Consider the following 15,537-nt stretch of genomic DNA (forward strand, 5'->3'; position numbering starts at 1 on the left):
GGAAAAGAGGCAGACAGGAGCGTAAATGCAGGTGAACTAGATGTAAAGTCACTCACGTGGTCCAGGACTTGGCTTTTGGTGGTGTTGTATTTTTCAGCAATAGCATCTGCCACTGCACTTGTACCCAGAAACAAGGTGTTCCAGTTGTGTGAACTAGAAAGAACCGAGAACTCAAGTGTAAGCTTAAAAAAATATCAGCATGAAAAACAGAGAAACAGACGGTCACTTTGATCCCGATTACCTGGAACTTAAAGCTTTAGTTTTAGCATCTTTTTTGCGTTTGTAAGATGAGGAGCCAGGACCGCCAGCATCAGAGTCACTCTTTTCTTTCTTCACAGTGGAGGGAAGCAGGTGAAGCATCCTGCCCTAGAGGTGTAAGAAAGTTTTCAAACAGCTGAATTTAATGAACTGCACTTTGAATCCAGCCATGAGGTGTAGAGTGATGAAGAAGTTCTGACAAAAACACCTGAAAAATGTGTCCGTCCAGCTGAGCGAGCGCTGTCACGGCGTTCTCTGGTATCATGTAGGTTACAAAGGCAAACCCTTTAGGTCTCTTGGTTAGCGTGTCAATTGGGAACAGCACATCAGATAAAGGACCTGCAGAGATTTTATAACCATGAAACACTTGGGACAAGAGCGCATTTCTTTCTACAGACGTGTAATCAATGTAACTCACCGTGTTTGCTAAACAGATCTTTGATGTCCTCCTCTGTGCAGGTGTAAGGAAGGTTTCTGATGAAGAGTCGGCCCGACTCTGAAACATCTTCCTCCTCCTCGTCCTCCTTGAGCTTCCTGCTAAAGTTTCTGTCAGTTTCTTTCTCTTTTCCATCTCTTATGTTCTTTCCCGCTAAAGCATCCACGCGAAACACTTCAATGTAACGCCCTCCTGAAAACACAAGGACAAAGTCTAGGCTTCATCAGCTAGTAGAGAATGAGAAATACATCTATAAATGTCTTTGTTTCCCCAACTGAATGGTGGCTTCAAATGTTTTCGCTCATATTTTGTGCAGAGTTTTTACACCCTGTAACATCTCATTCATAGTAACACAGCCAAATACTATGAACAGAAATAAGTCCTAATAATTTCACCTATATAATCCTTGTTTTTCTTCAAGGCCTTTTCCACCTCTTCCTCAGAGTGCAAGTCCACGTATACGTAACCTAAAAAACAACAGCACACTGTTAAGATGCATCTGCCTGTATACAGTTCATACAGACCTGTAGTGCTGTGAAAAAGTAATTGCCCTCATCCTGAATTATTGTTTTTGCATATTTGTCACACTCGAGATCATCAAAATATGTAAAATTTTGCAGAAAGACAAGCAAACACACAAAAGTGGGAAAAGGTTATTCAAACCTACCTGAATGTCCCCCAAACCCAATAACCGTTTGTGCCACCATTGGCAGCAAGAACTGCAATTAGCCATTTGTGATATCTGACACAAGTCTCTCATATCACTCAAACTCAGTCACACTTTTTTTTGAGCCATTTAGAGGTAGACCAGTGTGTTTTGGATCATTGTCCTGCTGCATAACCCAAGTCCACTGGAGCTTCAGGGCATGAACTGTTGGCCAGAAGTTCTCCCTTAGGATTTTCAGAGTGGAGAATTCATGGCTCTATCAACTACAGCAGGTTGTCCTGAAGCAGCAAAGACGCTCTAGACCATCACACTACCACCACCGTGTTTGATCATTGGTATGATGTTCTCTTTATAGAATGCTGTGTTAGTTTTATGTTAGATGTAACGAGACTCAAACCTTCCACAAAGTTCAGCTTTTGTGTTGTCACAGAATATGTTCCCAAAGGTCTTGGGGATCATCAAGAAATATTTTGGCAGATGTCAGACGAGCCTTTGGGTTCTTTTTGGTCAGCAGTGGTTTTCTCCTTGGACTCTACTATGTATGCCATTTTCTTAGTGTTGAATCATGAACTTTGACCTTAACTGAGACAAGTCAGGCCTGCAGTTCTGTAGATGTTGTTCTAGGCTCTTTTGTGACCTCCTGGATGACCAATCAATGTGCTCTTGGAAGTCATTTAGGAAGGCCGGCCACTCCCAGGAAGTTTCTCACTGTTGCATGTTTTCTCCATTTGAGGATAATGGCTCTCACTGGGTTTCACTGGAGTCCCACAGTATTAGAAATGGCTTGGTAACTTGCAGACTGATTGATGTCTGTGTTTTTTAATCTCTTTCTTTAGATTCAGTAATCAGGTCTGTGTGTGACTGCTATCAGCTTTTTAAAAAAAGGTGAATAATTCATGGTTTAAGAAGGGGAGAATAAAAATTTCACTTAGGACCAGGAAGGTTTGTATGGGCTCTTTCCCTTAAAAAAAATTAAATCATTATTTAAAAACGGCATTTTGTATTTATATGGATTCTCTTTAGCTAATATTAAAATGAATTTGATGATTTGAAACATGCAAATGTGACAAATATACAAAAAAAAAAAAAAAAAGAAATCATGAAGTGGGCAATTATATTTTCTCAAGCCACTGAATACAGCATATGTGGGTGACTGCTGCAAAATGAGAAACTTTAAATACTTTTACTATCACACCTGTTCTATTTCCGCTTTCGTTCTTCCCAATCCGGACTGCTGCAGGCTTCAGTGGAGTCATAAATTCTCTAATTTGTTTCTAGTGGTGTTACAGGAAACAATGTTAGCGTCACAGATTCAGAGTGATACAGTGAACATTTCAGTGCCGACACTGAGAAGTTTCTTGTTCGCTCACCTCTTTAACATTGAACGGGACTCCTCTCAGCTTCACTGTGAACTCTGTTGTTGCCTCCGTCTGTAGTAAATACACAGGGGTTGGTGTGAATCACTACAAACTAGTAACAATGACAGAATGTAAAAATTTAAAACAGCTTCTGACAGAGGAGTCACCTCCTGCTTGGCAGGTTTCTTCACTTTACTCTGGTCCTTTTCCTCAGAGGTCACTGAAGACTTGACCTTTGAGATGTTTTCCCTGTCTCCACTCTCGTAGTCACTGTCTGTGTGCTGTAAAGGACCATCATCATCCTCTTCTTCCTCCTCCTCCGTGTCTGCTGTTTGTGCCACCTTTGACCGCAGGTAGTCCATATCTGATAAGCCAGACTTCAGTGCTTCTTTAGTGGCATCTGGAATCAACAGCATAGCAAACAATTAACAATAATTCACTGAACCTGGATGAATATTTTCTAATATAGTTTAATCTGATTTTCTGTGTGTACTTTAGAACAATATTTCTCTGATATAAATTTCAGTATTTGATGTTGATGTAACCCCAAAATTAAAACACAACCACTACCAACCTTCATCCTCACTCTCATCATTTTCTTCTTCCTCATCCTCTTTGTCTTCTTCTGACTGGTCTGAGTCAAAGTTGAGGTAATCATCTGAAGCAGGTTTCTTCTTGCTTTGAGTCGTCTTCTTCTTCTTGTCGGGATCGGGTGCTTCCTGTGCAGTGTCGTTTGCCCAGGTCGGAGCTTGGCTTCGATTCTGATGCACTGACAGAAACTCCTTGAATTCTGCTTCCTCTTCCAGCTGAAATGAGATATGAGCCGATGTCCAAATATTAAGTGTTACATCATACAAAAACTGATGAGTTAGGCAAAAAAATTTTTTTTAAAAATTGTACTCTCACAGGCCACTTCATTGGGTACACCTGTTCAACTGCTAATTTACCCACATATCTAATCAGCAAATCAGTGAGGCACTGGTCAGTGTACTGGTAATCTTAACCATAACCTGCTGAACGTCAGACTGAGCATCTTAATAAAGAGGAACGGTGATTTAAGTGATTTTGAACATGACATGGCTGTTGGTGCCAGATGGGCAGGTCTGAGCATTTTTCCCAAAGCTTGCACCCATCTCCCGACCAACATCTCAATTTAAGAGCAGATAAATTTTAAAGTTTATAATTTACTTACATCTCCCAGAATACTGCTGGATTCCTTTTTCTGCTTCTTCTTCTAAAATTCAAACACACACACACACACACACACACACACACACACACACACACACACAATTGTATTAAAAACACAAATTCTATGAAATCATACTTATATTATTCTCTGGTAAGGCAGCAAAAAATTATGATATACAGAGGGAAGAATGAATTATAAAGATATATGGTAAGTTTTATATACAAGTACGACCTCTGTAATTACAGAGTGTCAGTTTACAAATACTGTTATTTCCCGTCCACAGGTGTTTCCTACCTTTTTGCCATCAGTGTCGGCCGGAGCAGAGGGTTTGCCCTGCCCTGAGCTCTGAGTGTGTTTACTCCAGGCTCTTGCCTTACTGGGGTCTCCAAACGCTTTACACATCTCCACCTAGAATAAAGGACAGGTAAACCATCAAGCATGCGCGTGTTCCCTCTCGAGGCACAGACTGTGTGCGGCTGAGGCCATACCGTCACTCTGGATGTGTCCACGAAGCTCTTATTGAAATGCTTCAGGGCCTTGTTTGCATCCTCCTCGGATTTAAAACCCACAAAGCCGAACTTACGGAACTTGCCGTCTTTGGTAAATTTCAGCGAACAGTCTGTCAAAGTGCCAAAGGCAGCAAACATCGACCTGAATCTGTCCTCCTTCATCTGCACAGAGAACAGTGAAATTTAGCTGGGCTCAAATTAAAGGCTGCTCTCGCTTTGTGTTCACATGCGAGCGGGCTGTTTACTTACCCCATTAGGGAGGTTTTTAACGATGAGTCTCGACATCACGACAGAAGGTGTAATTCCACTGTTAACGCGTAAAACGGCTTTATATAACTTGTCAACAAAAACAGCGTGGACAAGAACCTCTAGCTCGCCATCTTGAGTGGGAGGGGCTTCTTCTTCTTCGGCCGATAGTAACCGTATCAGTGAATAAACGCCACCCTGTGGTCGGGAATGGTTACTGCGTATATAATCAAACAATATTTAACTGGGTGTTCTAATAATCATATCAAAAACACATTAAAAAAACTGATGTTATATATGATATGAAAACATGTAACTATAACAGCTGTTCAAGTATTACTAAAATATGACAAGTTAACATCTGGAAAACGAATTAATTGTGACTGAAAGGTGTGGCGCTGGCTTTCTTGAAGTGTACACTGCAGGTCTTCATGTGTTTTCTGTTGTTGTTGCTTTTGCAAAACCTTTCATTGATACTACTATGCATCGCTGAGCATTGTTTTTCCATTTTTTTCTTTTCGGCTTCCAGTTCAGTTATTTGGTACTTTATTTCATTATAAAATTCTTGGAGTTTTTGATTTTTCCTCTGGAGAATAAGTTTTTCTTCTTTCTGTTGTATGTCCTGTTGCTCCTTCTCTTGAAGCAACTCTTGATTTTGGAGCAGTGTTTCATTCAGAGTTATTTGGAGCATTTTGTATTTTTCCTCCATGTCTTCAAGTTTGCATTGCATTTCTTCCTCTTTTATGTCCTGCTGTTCTTTCTCTTGAACAAACGCTTTATTTATCTGCAGCGTTTTATCGAGCCTTATTTGCAGCACTCTGCATTTTTCTTCCATGTCTTCAAGCTTGGAGTCCATTTCTTTCTGTTTTATGTCCAGTTGCTTCTTCTCTTGGAGCAACTGTTGATTTTTGTGCAGTTTTTTTTTTTTATTATGCTTTACATGCAGCGCTCTGTATTTTTCTTCCATGCCTTGGAGTTTGCACTGCATGTCTCTTGGCTCGATGTCCTGCTGTTCTCTCTCTTGGAGGATCTCTTTATTTTTTTCCAGAGCTTCATCAAGCCTTACTTGCAAGTCTTCGTTGTGTTTCTTGATATTATGAAGCTTGCAAACCATTTCTTTATGTTGTATGTTGCTTTTTCTTACATTGTACTGTGAGTTGCAGTCATGCATACTGCAGCCCAACTGTGGTGTTCCTGCAGCTAGAAAAACTACCTTAAGCTCCAAACACAGTCTATTAACTGTATTTGAAGCTGGCTTAAAGGCGGCAGGGTGGAGAGTGTGTGGAGAACAGAAAGAAGGGAGGTTCAACCAGGGCCTGCAGCTTACACATGCCTTGCAGGTTAATCTGGCTGTGTATGGTCTTTGCTTCCTGCTGAGATGACGACTTGCTGTTTAAAATCAGTAGCTTATTGTTTAAAACAAAAGAAAAAAAAACTTGGCTGCCTACATTTTTCTGCTAAGCGAAGCGTATCATCTAAATCAGGAGTTAGTTGGATTGCTAAGCAGCTGGAGCTGGTTGGATCTTTGGGGCTGAATTTTCATGCTCTTCACACACATTATATTTCCTTCAACTTCAAGAAACTCAGTGGTTTTTTCAGGTGTTTTTTTTTTACATTATAAGCTTTGATTATATTTTAATTTTACACTTTTAATGAAGATGTTATGACAGCTGGAACAAAGAAAAAGGAAAAGGAGCTGTCTTCTTGGTTCTGGGTTTAAGGTATCTGTAGGAATGGGAATCAGAACTAACATGAGTACTCAGTGACATAACTGTGGTTAAAAAGCAAGCCATTGCCATTTCCCTGTACATCTGACCACATTTGAATTTAATTATCCTTCTCCTCAATGATACAGAATTATACCACTTTAAGCAGTGTCATTGGTTTATGTGGTAGGTACCATTACTAAGCAACCATGTAACTTGCTGTAACTAACAACCATGTAACTCACTAATCAATGACGGAATCTCTTCTTATACATATTTCTTTTTTTATATATTCAATATATTTTCTCTCTGAGTAATACTATAAACAAATATTAATACTTCTAATACTTTTTCACTCTTTTTCACTCTAATACTTTTTTTATTCATGTGATGCATGACAAACTGTAGAGTGAACTCTTTGTTCTCCTGATCAAATGTCATGCTGAAAGATTGGAAACTGAAATATTAAGCAGCTGAAATGCCAAGCAAAGTTCACAAATGATGAAACGTTTTTATTTAAACTGGTCTTTATTGAAAATTCTCAGAGGAGCACCTTTTATTTTTTATTTTAATCTTTATTTAACCAGGTTATTCCCATTGAAATTAAAGGTCTCTTTTACAAGGGAGACCTGGCCTTAAAAGTTACACAAACCAGCCTTTATCATACCAACATATTATATATAAAGATTACTTCTTCAGTATTAGTTGGGCTAAAGAGACACAATCACAACTGCCTAGAAGATCTAAAAAGGAACTATAGTTTACAGCACAATTCATTATTAAGCAACATACACCCACCAGAAACTTTTAGGTACACTTTGATTCCACTGGGCAGAACCACCTTTAGCAGATGGATACACTGTGGTCACGAAAGGAAGGAAATGGTCAGCAACAGCTGTCAGGTAGGCTGTGCGGTTTAAACAATGTGTGCCAAGAAAATATCCCCACATCGCCACCAGCCTTAATATAACCCTTAAAATTCTAATCCTACCGTCTGAATATTGCCACAGAAACTCAGACTCTTCAGACCAGAGAACATTTTTCCATTCTTCTGTTGTCCAATTTTGGTGAGCCATATGAATTTGTGGCATCAGGTTCCCGTTGTCAGCTGACAGTAGTGGTACCTGGTGTGGTTTTCTGGGTGTAATCGTTCAACATGTCATCCTTTTCTGTGCCTTGTTGTAACGACTGGTTATTTAAGTTACTGTTTCCTTCCTATCGGCTCAAAGCAGTCTGCCCATTCTCTTTTGACCTCTGGCATCAGAAGTTTTTTCAGACCATTCTCTGTGAAGAGATGGTTGTTTGAGACAATCCCAGTAGATCAGCAGTTTGTAAAATATTCTGACCAGCTTGTCTAGCACCAATTTTTTGCCACTTTCAAAGTCACTTAAATGTTCATTCTGATGCTCAGATTGAACTTCAGCAGGTCATCTTGATCATGTCTGCACGTTTAAATGAGTTGCTGTTACATGATTGGCTGATTAGAGGTAGTGGGTGTAGCTAACAAAGTGGCTGGTGAGAATGTTAACCTGAGACCCTGCATCATCAATTTGCGTATTTCATTTTGCTGTTCTGCACCTTATTCTTCATTCTGCTCAGCTGTGTTTTATACGTTGTTAAGCTGTGTTGACTTTATTGTATTGTGCTGTAAAATGACCTGATTATGCCAATATTAGGACTTGATAAAAAAAAGTATGTAACAGCTTTGTAATAAAGTAACAACTCCCTGCTCAAAGAGAAAACTTAGTTTATGTCCAACTAATCAAAAATAACAAGGCAAAATTACAAATTGCATCCCAAACATGAACCTGGGTCTCAGGAAGTTATCTCATGTGTTCGCTATAAATATTTCAGATTTGTGTGATAAATATTGTGTGACATAAAGAATCACTGATTAAATAACCCTGTTTAACGAGGCACATTTCATATTGAAGTTGACAACAGTATTGTCCCTGCTCCGTCCGAACAGCCGATCTGCCTCTTTTTGGAAGACTGGAACTCGTTCTGGATTTCCAGAAAGGTTTTGTTCTTGGTTTCAGGGACAACAAGGAAGATATATATTATCACCAAGCAGCAGATAACCAAGAACACCAGGAAACAGTACTGCTTCAGTCCGAGCTGTAAAAAATAAAACAAGTGAGTGAAACATATCCAAGTACAACATCGAGGTTTAAATGTTCATTTTAAATGCAAGAAATGGTGAGAAAATATTCCAAAATGATCATAGATCCTCAACCATTTGAACACCTACCACAATGAAGGGGAAGACCAGGCCAATGAAGAAGAAACTGGACCAGTTCACTGACCCTGCAAGCATGTACGCTGCAGGGCGCGAGTTTTGCGTGAACAGCTCAGTTGTTAAGATGTTAGTCACGCCACCTTCATGGGGGAAGACACAGAAGAAATCCCTGTTACAGCTGATGTGCAGACGCAGCTGATGATGCACATGCTTCGGTGAAAGAAAGAACATTTTTACCTGGTCCTAAGCCAAAACTTAAGATGAAAGCAAAAACACAGACCATGCTGAGGTATGGAACAACTGGGCTCGCCTCCTGAGAACAAGGAAGTTGTGCAAAAGAAACGTTATAACACAGGTAGGGACATGCCTTAACCTCTGTGTGGCGTTCAGGTCTGTTGGACCCGTTTTCAGTATTTACCAAAAGAAAAAATATGTAATTTTGATTGTTTCTTCAGACTTTTTGCCTTTGGCTCATTTTCTGCAAAGAATGCATACAATAAAACTTCATAGAGCAACCCTGCACATTCATATTAAGCATGTGTGTTCAGGTGTGTTTTTAGTGTGTATGCGTTTGTGCTCCTGCTTTTCCTGCACATTTTAACCTCTGGGTTGTGGGAACCACAATGTAGTTTCTCACGCTCCATCCCAGGCTGCATATCGAGGGTGGGGCACAACAAATACAAATAGCTTGACCTGTGTGGCTGCGTATTGGTCATGAACTCATTCTCTGCTTAGCACTTTTAGATGAGTCAGTTTTGGAAGATGATGCAGAGAAACAGTTGAGTTTTATCAGATGTGATGGTGCAGACAGGAAGGAACGACGGGACAGACTCAAACTCTGCAGTGATAACTCTAGCCTTTAGCACGCAGGTCACTCGCTGTCAGGTGAGCACTCTGACAGTGCTCACCTGACAGAGTCTGACAGTAAGCACGAGGCTGACCTTTAGTCATCTCCAAAATAAGCTTACCAGCGGCCAACACAGGGAGAAATATGGATGTCAAAAATGGTTAAATTGCATAGTTTACTTGTCCAAGGACTGAAACACCTCCATATGTGATGCAACCAGGGTAACGAAAGCATGAACACCACACAGGGCTTAAACCCTTAAATATCTCTTTTTAAAAAGATTTCTTGGCCTGACGATAATTACCTGAAAAGTTAGGGTCAGCGTGAATAAAACGCAGCAGATAGCCATCAGTGTGTATCCTCCCATGATGAGTACTTTCCTTCCCAGACGGTCAATGAGCATACCCTGTGAGACACACAGCATGTCACAAGACCAGAAAGACTCCAGGCAAACATCTCTTTTGAGGATTACTCTGATCCATTTCATGTTCTATTTCCAGCCATCTTACACAAACGTCTTGAAATTCTTTTCTATTTTTCTTCCTGATGGTTTCTTTTTTATAATCTGACCGCCTCTGACAGTTCATCGCTTGGAAGCGATATTTGAAAGGTCTCATCTTGTGATTTTAAGATTGCTGTAAGTGTCATAGAGGATCATTATTTCTGTGTTTGCTGAAACAAAAAGAAAAATTTGAAACTAAAGTTCAATGTATTTTCCAGTTAAGATAGATTATAAATACAAGTATGCACAACTAAAGCCATTTCACACATAAACTCTGAACAGTGTCAGGAGCTGGACTTGGTCACATGAGACACATGACACCCGGGAGAAGATAGTTCACTTCAGATGTGCTGTCTCACCTGGCAAAACTCAGCTTGCTTCAGGAGATCCTGCCTCCTCGGTAGAGTAAGCCGAAGTTATTGCACTGCAAAGCTGAGGTCTATTGTGACTTATTTTTTAACAAATGATAGTCCTGAGTGGGCTTGCATGAAATCTTATAGTCTAAAACTCCCTTGTATTCATAATCTGACTCAGTAAAAATAATTGTAAAAGTATATTAATATTCGGACCATTACACACATTGTTTTGGGTTTACCAGTTGGATTCTTTGTCACATATTAGTCCAGTAATGGGTAAGCAGTCCTTCACCCCAGGAAAAGCAAATGTTACTTTTAAAGGCTTTGGGCTTAAAAAGTGTAAGATCTGTATCTTCTAACCTCTGACGTCATCATGCATTATGAATAAGTGAGGCATACATTTAGTCTATAAAGAAAACTTGTCTGTAAACAAGAAGAAGTTTTATAAGAGTAAATTTCACTTCACAGACCACCACAAGCACCCCAAGCAATAGCAATGACAAAGAAATTCGTAGAAAAAAATGTCACATTAGAGTTTTATGATATTTGTATATCCTGAGTTAAACTGGAAGCAGAGATCTCATAAAAAGGACTACAAGTCAGCTTATGCTTTGAGTCATACTTATAAGGTGAATACACTCAGATTAACACACAATAACTGTGTAGGGCAGGGATGATGCATACAGCTCACTTTGATCTTAAATGGGTCAGAGCAGTAAAACTACACAATAAATGTGTAAAATTACAAAAAAAAGCTCTGGTGGTTCATGTCATGTAATTAAAACATATCTAGTTTTCATTTTTGCGGGCATTTCTATAGTAGGTAGTGAAAAAACAGGAACTTTCTTGTTATTTAATTGTTTATCTATTGGGCCAATTCTGGCCCCCAGGCCTTATGTTTGGCACCCTCAGTGTAAAGGGACTGGAATTTTTTTTGAAGTCAGAGTTAGGTAAAAAATGATCCCAAAATACATTCATCTACACTTAAATCTATTGAGTTTATTGGGTTTTTAGAACATATCTGTGTAAATATAAAAAAACTAGTGAAGGTCTACAATAAAGAGATGTCTTTATGAATGGAAATACAGAAGGTGTCAGGGTCCTGGGTCTGAGCAACCCAGGATCCCTGAGCAGTTATGAATTATATGATTATTATTATATGTATTTTGGTGTTGCTGCTGCTCTTCTCCATGCTTGTAGATGTGAGTGTGTGTGTGTGTGTGTGTGTGTCTGCGGGTATGCTTGGAGGATGGAGCTCAGCCACCTGCAGGCCTGAGGGGTGTGGCCCTGCGGAAGGACTGGCCACACCCGAAGTCACACACCTGCTGCTGATCAGGCCTCGTCGGGGGAGCTACTTAGGAGAGAGTTGGAGCTCCCACCGACGGGGGATCATTTCCTTGAGACTCCACGTTAGTCGTCCCATTGAATTGAGTTAATGTGTGTAAGTGTATGCCCGCGGTTATTTGTGTCCTGACGGCTGCGTCTATTGTTTCCCGCAGGAGGAGCGTGGAAGGCACGAAGAGCAGCGAGCACCGGGGGGTGCTGACACGGGAGCGGAGAGCACAGAGACACGAACTATTCACGCAGAGACACGACACGGGAGTCTGGGAGAACACGGGGATTTATTGTTGTTTTTGTTCCACTCTGTAAATAAACGCACTGCTTGAACTTTGAGCTCCGCGCCTGGGTCCTCCCTTCCCCACTCCTTCCACGGTGTGCCATGTCATACCGTGACAGAAGGCTGACAACGAGGCGCAAACCACTGGTTACACTCAAGAACAAGAAGAAGATTCGACATGTACAGTACTGAAATAGATTCTTTGGGTAGATGAAACACAGAAGCCCAACTGATTGGAAGAGAAAAGCATGGCGAAGGAGAAAATCTGCTCGTGATCTGAAGCATGAAATGCTATCTGTCAGACATGGTGGAGGCCTAATGCATAGGCATGCATGGCTGAACAGCATTATAATGTTTACTGATTATGTGACTGCTGATAGAAGTAGCACAAAGACATCAGAAGTTTGCACAGCTATAATTTCTATTAAAATGGATAATGATCCAAAGCATACTGCAAAGAGTTTGTCTGAGGCAAATAAATGGGATATCCTTCAATGACCAAGCCAGTCACCTGATTTCAATCCACCAGAGCATGATTTTTTAGTTCTTAAATAAAAAACTGAATGAAGACCCACAAACTAGCAGCGACTGAAGATGGATGCTGTAAAAGCCAGGGGAACATCTCAAGGGAGGAGATCTGGTGATGTCTGTGGGTTCTAAACTTCAAGCAGTTGCAGTGGATTTTCATCCAAATACTAAAAACAATACTTGAAAATACATGACGAGAAACTCATACTTACACATGTTAAAGCGGTGATGCATTCACAGGCACCAGTGCCGACAGTGGCGTATGGTATCTTATCACTGGGAATACCAGACTGTTTGAACACGTAACCCGCGTAGAAGTAAATCTACAGGGAGTGTAGAAAACAAATAAAGAAACAAACACAAAACCATAACTTTCAGTTCTTTGGAAACTCCTTTTTTTATCTTTGTGTGAACTTTTTAAAGTGGTCGTACGTACAGCATTGATGCCGTTCAGCTGTTGTGCAGCGTTGAGCACCATGATGGTTAGAACTTGCCAGCGTAAAGAGCGATCAGCAAAGAGCTCCCAGGGTTTCTTGGCCTGTAAACCTGATAAGCTATTCCTCTCCTTCTCAATATCCTCTTGTTCACTGTCACAATCAGCTATACCGTGCAGCTGCTTCAGGGCTGCAGACACATAAGACACACAGGACTTCAAGTTATTGCACTTCCTTCATATCTGACTAATCTGCGGTGGCTGTTTGCTGTTTGGGGGGGTGTCCTGTCAGAAGGTTTCCACCGTCAGAAATTCATCACATGCTTGAAATGAAAAGATAAATGTCTCTGCCTCTGGTTATTTCTGCCAAAGGGTAGTCTTTATACATTTTATTATTTACGCTGTCACATGCACTAAGTCATCTTTCCTGGAAGAACACAATTCCCAGCGATCTGAAATGGAAGGAACGGTGCAGCTGTTTTACCTTTCTTACAACCCTCTTCATCCCCTTTGTCGATGAGCAGATAGCGTGGGCTCTCAGGGAACCAGGGCAGGATCAGGAGCTGCAGAAAAGCTGGGATACAGGTGGTGGAGAGCAGGATGGGCCAGTACTCCTCTTTCCCCAGGAGCTCTCTGTATAATTGTACAAGGACTTCAGCTTGATATTTTCTTTGAAGGGATGTAGCATTGGAACTGTGTGAAAAGTTCTTCTTCTTAATGTGTTTATTCATCACCTGAGGCCAATCACTTGTCCGGTAAAGATCCCCCCAGTAATGAAAATTGAGGTTCCCATTCCCATAGCACCACGCAGTGAAGTCGGAGCTATTTCTCCCAAATATAGAGGTTGAACACAAATGGCAATGCCTATAAAAATATTTAAAAGACATTTCAGAAGGTTTTCATGCAGCATCATTATTAGCCATTATTAACTGGACATCTAATTCATGTATCTGTGTTTCTCCAAGATTTAGAAACAAAACATTTAAGTGTTCCTGATGTACTCACCTGCATTTAATCCAGAGATGAAACGTCCGATGATGAGTAATTCAAATAACCCTGTAGGATAACTCAGACCCATCAGCAAAGCAGCCAGGAGTGCAAATATGTTATTGGTCAGCAGTGTCCCTTTTCTGGAAAGAAAAAATGAATCCCATTATTTATAAAAGAGAAGACAATTTTTCATTAAAAAACAAACAAACATGTCCATACCTTCCGACCCTCACAGACAATGTTCCACCAATCAGTGCCCCTATAAGTCCTCCTAAAGTGAATATGGACACGATAGTGGACCAGAGGAGGGTGAGACCATCATCTGATATTTGAGTTTGGTAACGCTCGCTCCAGGTTTGGTTGATGAAATCTTGCACATACTGGAGAGAAAAGAAGAAAATTGAACACAAACACTGTTTTTTATCAACACGAGTGCAAAGCAATGTCTAAATACTGCCACTACTCTTATTATCAGTCTACTTTTTTGTCACTGAATAACATCACTGTACTTGGCGATCATTAGACCGCCTGTGCTTGTTAGAACAAATTATGTGTTGTGTGTTTGTGTGTGCGTGTTCTCTAATATCAGAATAACAAAAACAGTGACTGTAGTCCACGTGTTACTAAGTTTGCCCTCAGACCGTGTTTTGATCATTTAGATCAATAGTTATGGAAAAAGTCCAGTGAGAGGCAGCAGAATTATTACCGCTGTGGGCGCATTGATGACAGATATATTATATCCATACTGAAAGGTCCCCCCGATGCCAGCAGCACACACAGCCAGCAGAAGTGATTTGTTTGGAAGCTGCAAACAGAAAAACAGACCCACAAACAAAAGTGTTTCAATATCATCTTGGACAGAAAGCTGCGTCCCACCATGCTGCCAAACGTACTTTTATTTTTCAAAACCCTTAATCCATTACAATCCACTTACCTTTGGCCGCCTTCTATCTTTGGTTGCTTTAGCTAGAAGAGGCTGATATTCATTCTTGTATTCTTTTGGCATGTTTTATATTTTTCTTAAAGTCCTGGATTCTTTGAGGGAGAGCAGAATATCAGAGTATCCTTCTCGCAGGAGCTTGCATCCAACAGGAAACTTAAAGCGGATGGGGGGATGAGTTTATGCCGGGGATAATACAATTGATCTGTTGTCAGAAAGTGTCCTTAGGGTGTGGGGAATTGGCTAAATTATTCCATGTTTATTCAAAGTTCATGGCGCACTAACTGAATCCAAACACAGCATGCAGTGTAGTTTAATTACTTTCACATAAAAGAAGAAAAGTATTTCGGGATCCACACATAGGGGAGTTACATAGCATTATGATTTTGGTCTACCGAAAACATGTTTCACAAAGAGTAGCACAATGTGCACCTATTTTAATATATTTTGGTTTCTTTTCTTTTTTTTGTTTTTAAAGACTTGCATAGCTCACAGGTTTGATGCCATGGAAGTGTGATGTATGCCTACAGGCAGTATGCAGTACCACATTCACATTTTAAAAGGCTGAGAAAAAAAAATCCATAGTTATGCCGTAACATATGTCCTAGGCTATACGCTCAGCAGTAAAGATGCTATGTGCGGACTCCCCCTATAGTTCAAGTATAGAAAAGCAGTTGGTGAAGTTTTTTGAATAACTGCAGCCGCTGGATGG

At 40.4% G+C, this 15,537-nt stretch overlaps 2 protein-coding genes across 3 annotated transcripts in view; both read right to left on the reverse strand.

Moving 5' to 3' along the window:
- rbm19 (RNA binding motif protein 19) overlaps positions 1-4,804 on the reverse strand; it is a 9,359-nt gene extending 4,555 nt beyond the window's left edge. Inside the window, exons 1-13 of one of the 2 annotated variants that reach the window (XM_080894834.1) lie at positions 4,670-4,804; positions 4,400-4,582; positions 4,206-4,319; positions 3,912-3,950; positions 3,294-3,525; positions 2,887-3,119; positions 2,732-2,791; positions 2,557-2,635; positions 1,090-1,161; positions 677-886; positions 467-597; positions 242-366; positions 57-153 (exon numbers count right to left, since the gene is read on the reverse strand). In XM_080894834.1, the coding sequence (XP_080750960.1) occupies positions 57-153; positions 242-366; positions 467-597; positions 677-886; positions 1,090-1,161; positions 2,557-2,635; positions 2,732-2,791; positions 2,887-3,119; positions 3,294-3,525; positions 3,912-3,950; positions 4,206-4,319; positions 4,400-4,582; positions 4,670-4,705 (1,611 nt within the window). In that variant the 5' untranslated portion in view covers positions 4,706-4,804. Of the gene's footprint in view, positions 1-56; positions 154-241; positions 367-466; positions 598-676; positions 887-1,089; positions 1,162-2,556; positions 2,636-2,731; positions 2,792-2,886; positions 3,120-3,293; positions 3,526-3,911; positions 3,954-4,205; positions 4,320-4,399; positions 4,583-4,669 lie in introns of both variants that reach the window. The other variant, XM_080894833.1, reaches the window with a different exon arrangement.
- A 2,095-nt stretch (positions 4,805-6,899) lies between these two features.
- On the reverse strand, positions 6,900-14,964 carry slc2a11b (solute carrier family 2 member 11b). Its single transcript, XM_080895049.1, has 12 exons — positions 14,820-14,964; positions 14,592-14,690; positions 14,105-14,265; positions 13,901-14,025; positions 13,630-13,759; positions 13,380-13,528; positions 12,899-13,086; positions 12,675-12,785; positions 9,763-9,864; positions 8,849-8,924; positions 8,624-8,751; positions 6,900-8,490 (listed from the first exon to the last, which is right to left on the reverse strand). Exons 1-12 carry the CDS (start codon positions 14,889-14,891, stop codon positions 8,296-8,298), a joined length of 1,536 nt encoding a protein of 511 aa, XP_080751175.1. The 5' UTR covers positions 14,892-14,964; the 3' UTR covers positions 6,900-8,295.
- Between the last annotated feature and the right edge of the window lie 573 nt (positions 14,965-15,537).

Source organism: Rhamphochromis sp. 'chilingali', assembly GCF_963969265.1.
Source record: "Rhamphochromis sp. 'chilingali' genome assembly, chromosome: 10".
NCBI lineage: Eukaryota > Metazoa > Chordata > Actinopteri > Cichliformes > Cichlidae > Rhamphochromis > Rhamphochromis sp. 'chilingali'.

What these genes read in the sequence shown, in the direction of transcription:
- slc2a11b (XM_080895049.1), bottom strand. Translation starts at nt 14,891, where the DNA reads ATGCCAAAAGAATACAAGAATGAATATCAGCCTCTTCTAGCTAAAGCA. An exon ending in TTGTCTGTGAGGGTCGGAAG is followed by an intron (nt 14,026 to 14,104) that starts GTATGGACATGT and finishes TTTTCTTTCCAG; the next exon opens with AAAAGGGACACTGCTGACCA. An exon ending in GGACAAGTGATTGGCCTCAG is followed by an intron (nt 13,529 to 13,629) that starts GTGATGAATAAA and finishes ACAATTATACAG; the next exon opens with AGAGCTCCTGGGGAAAGAGG.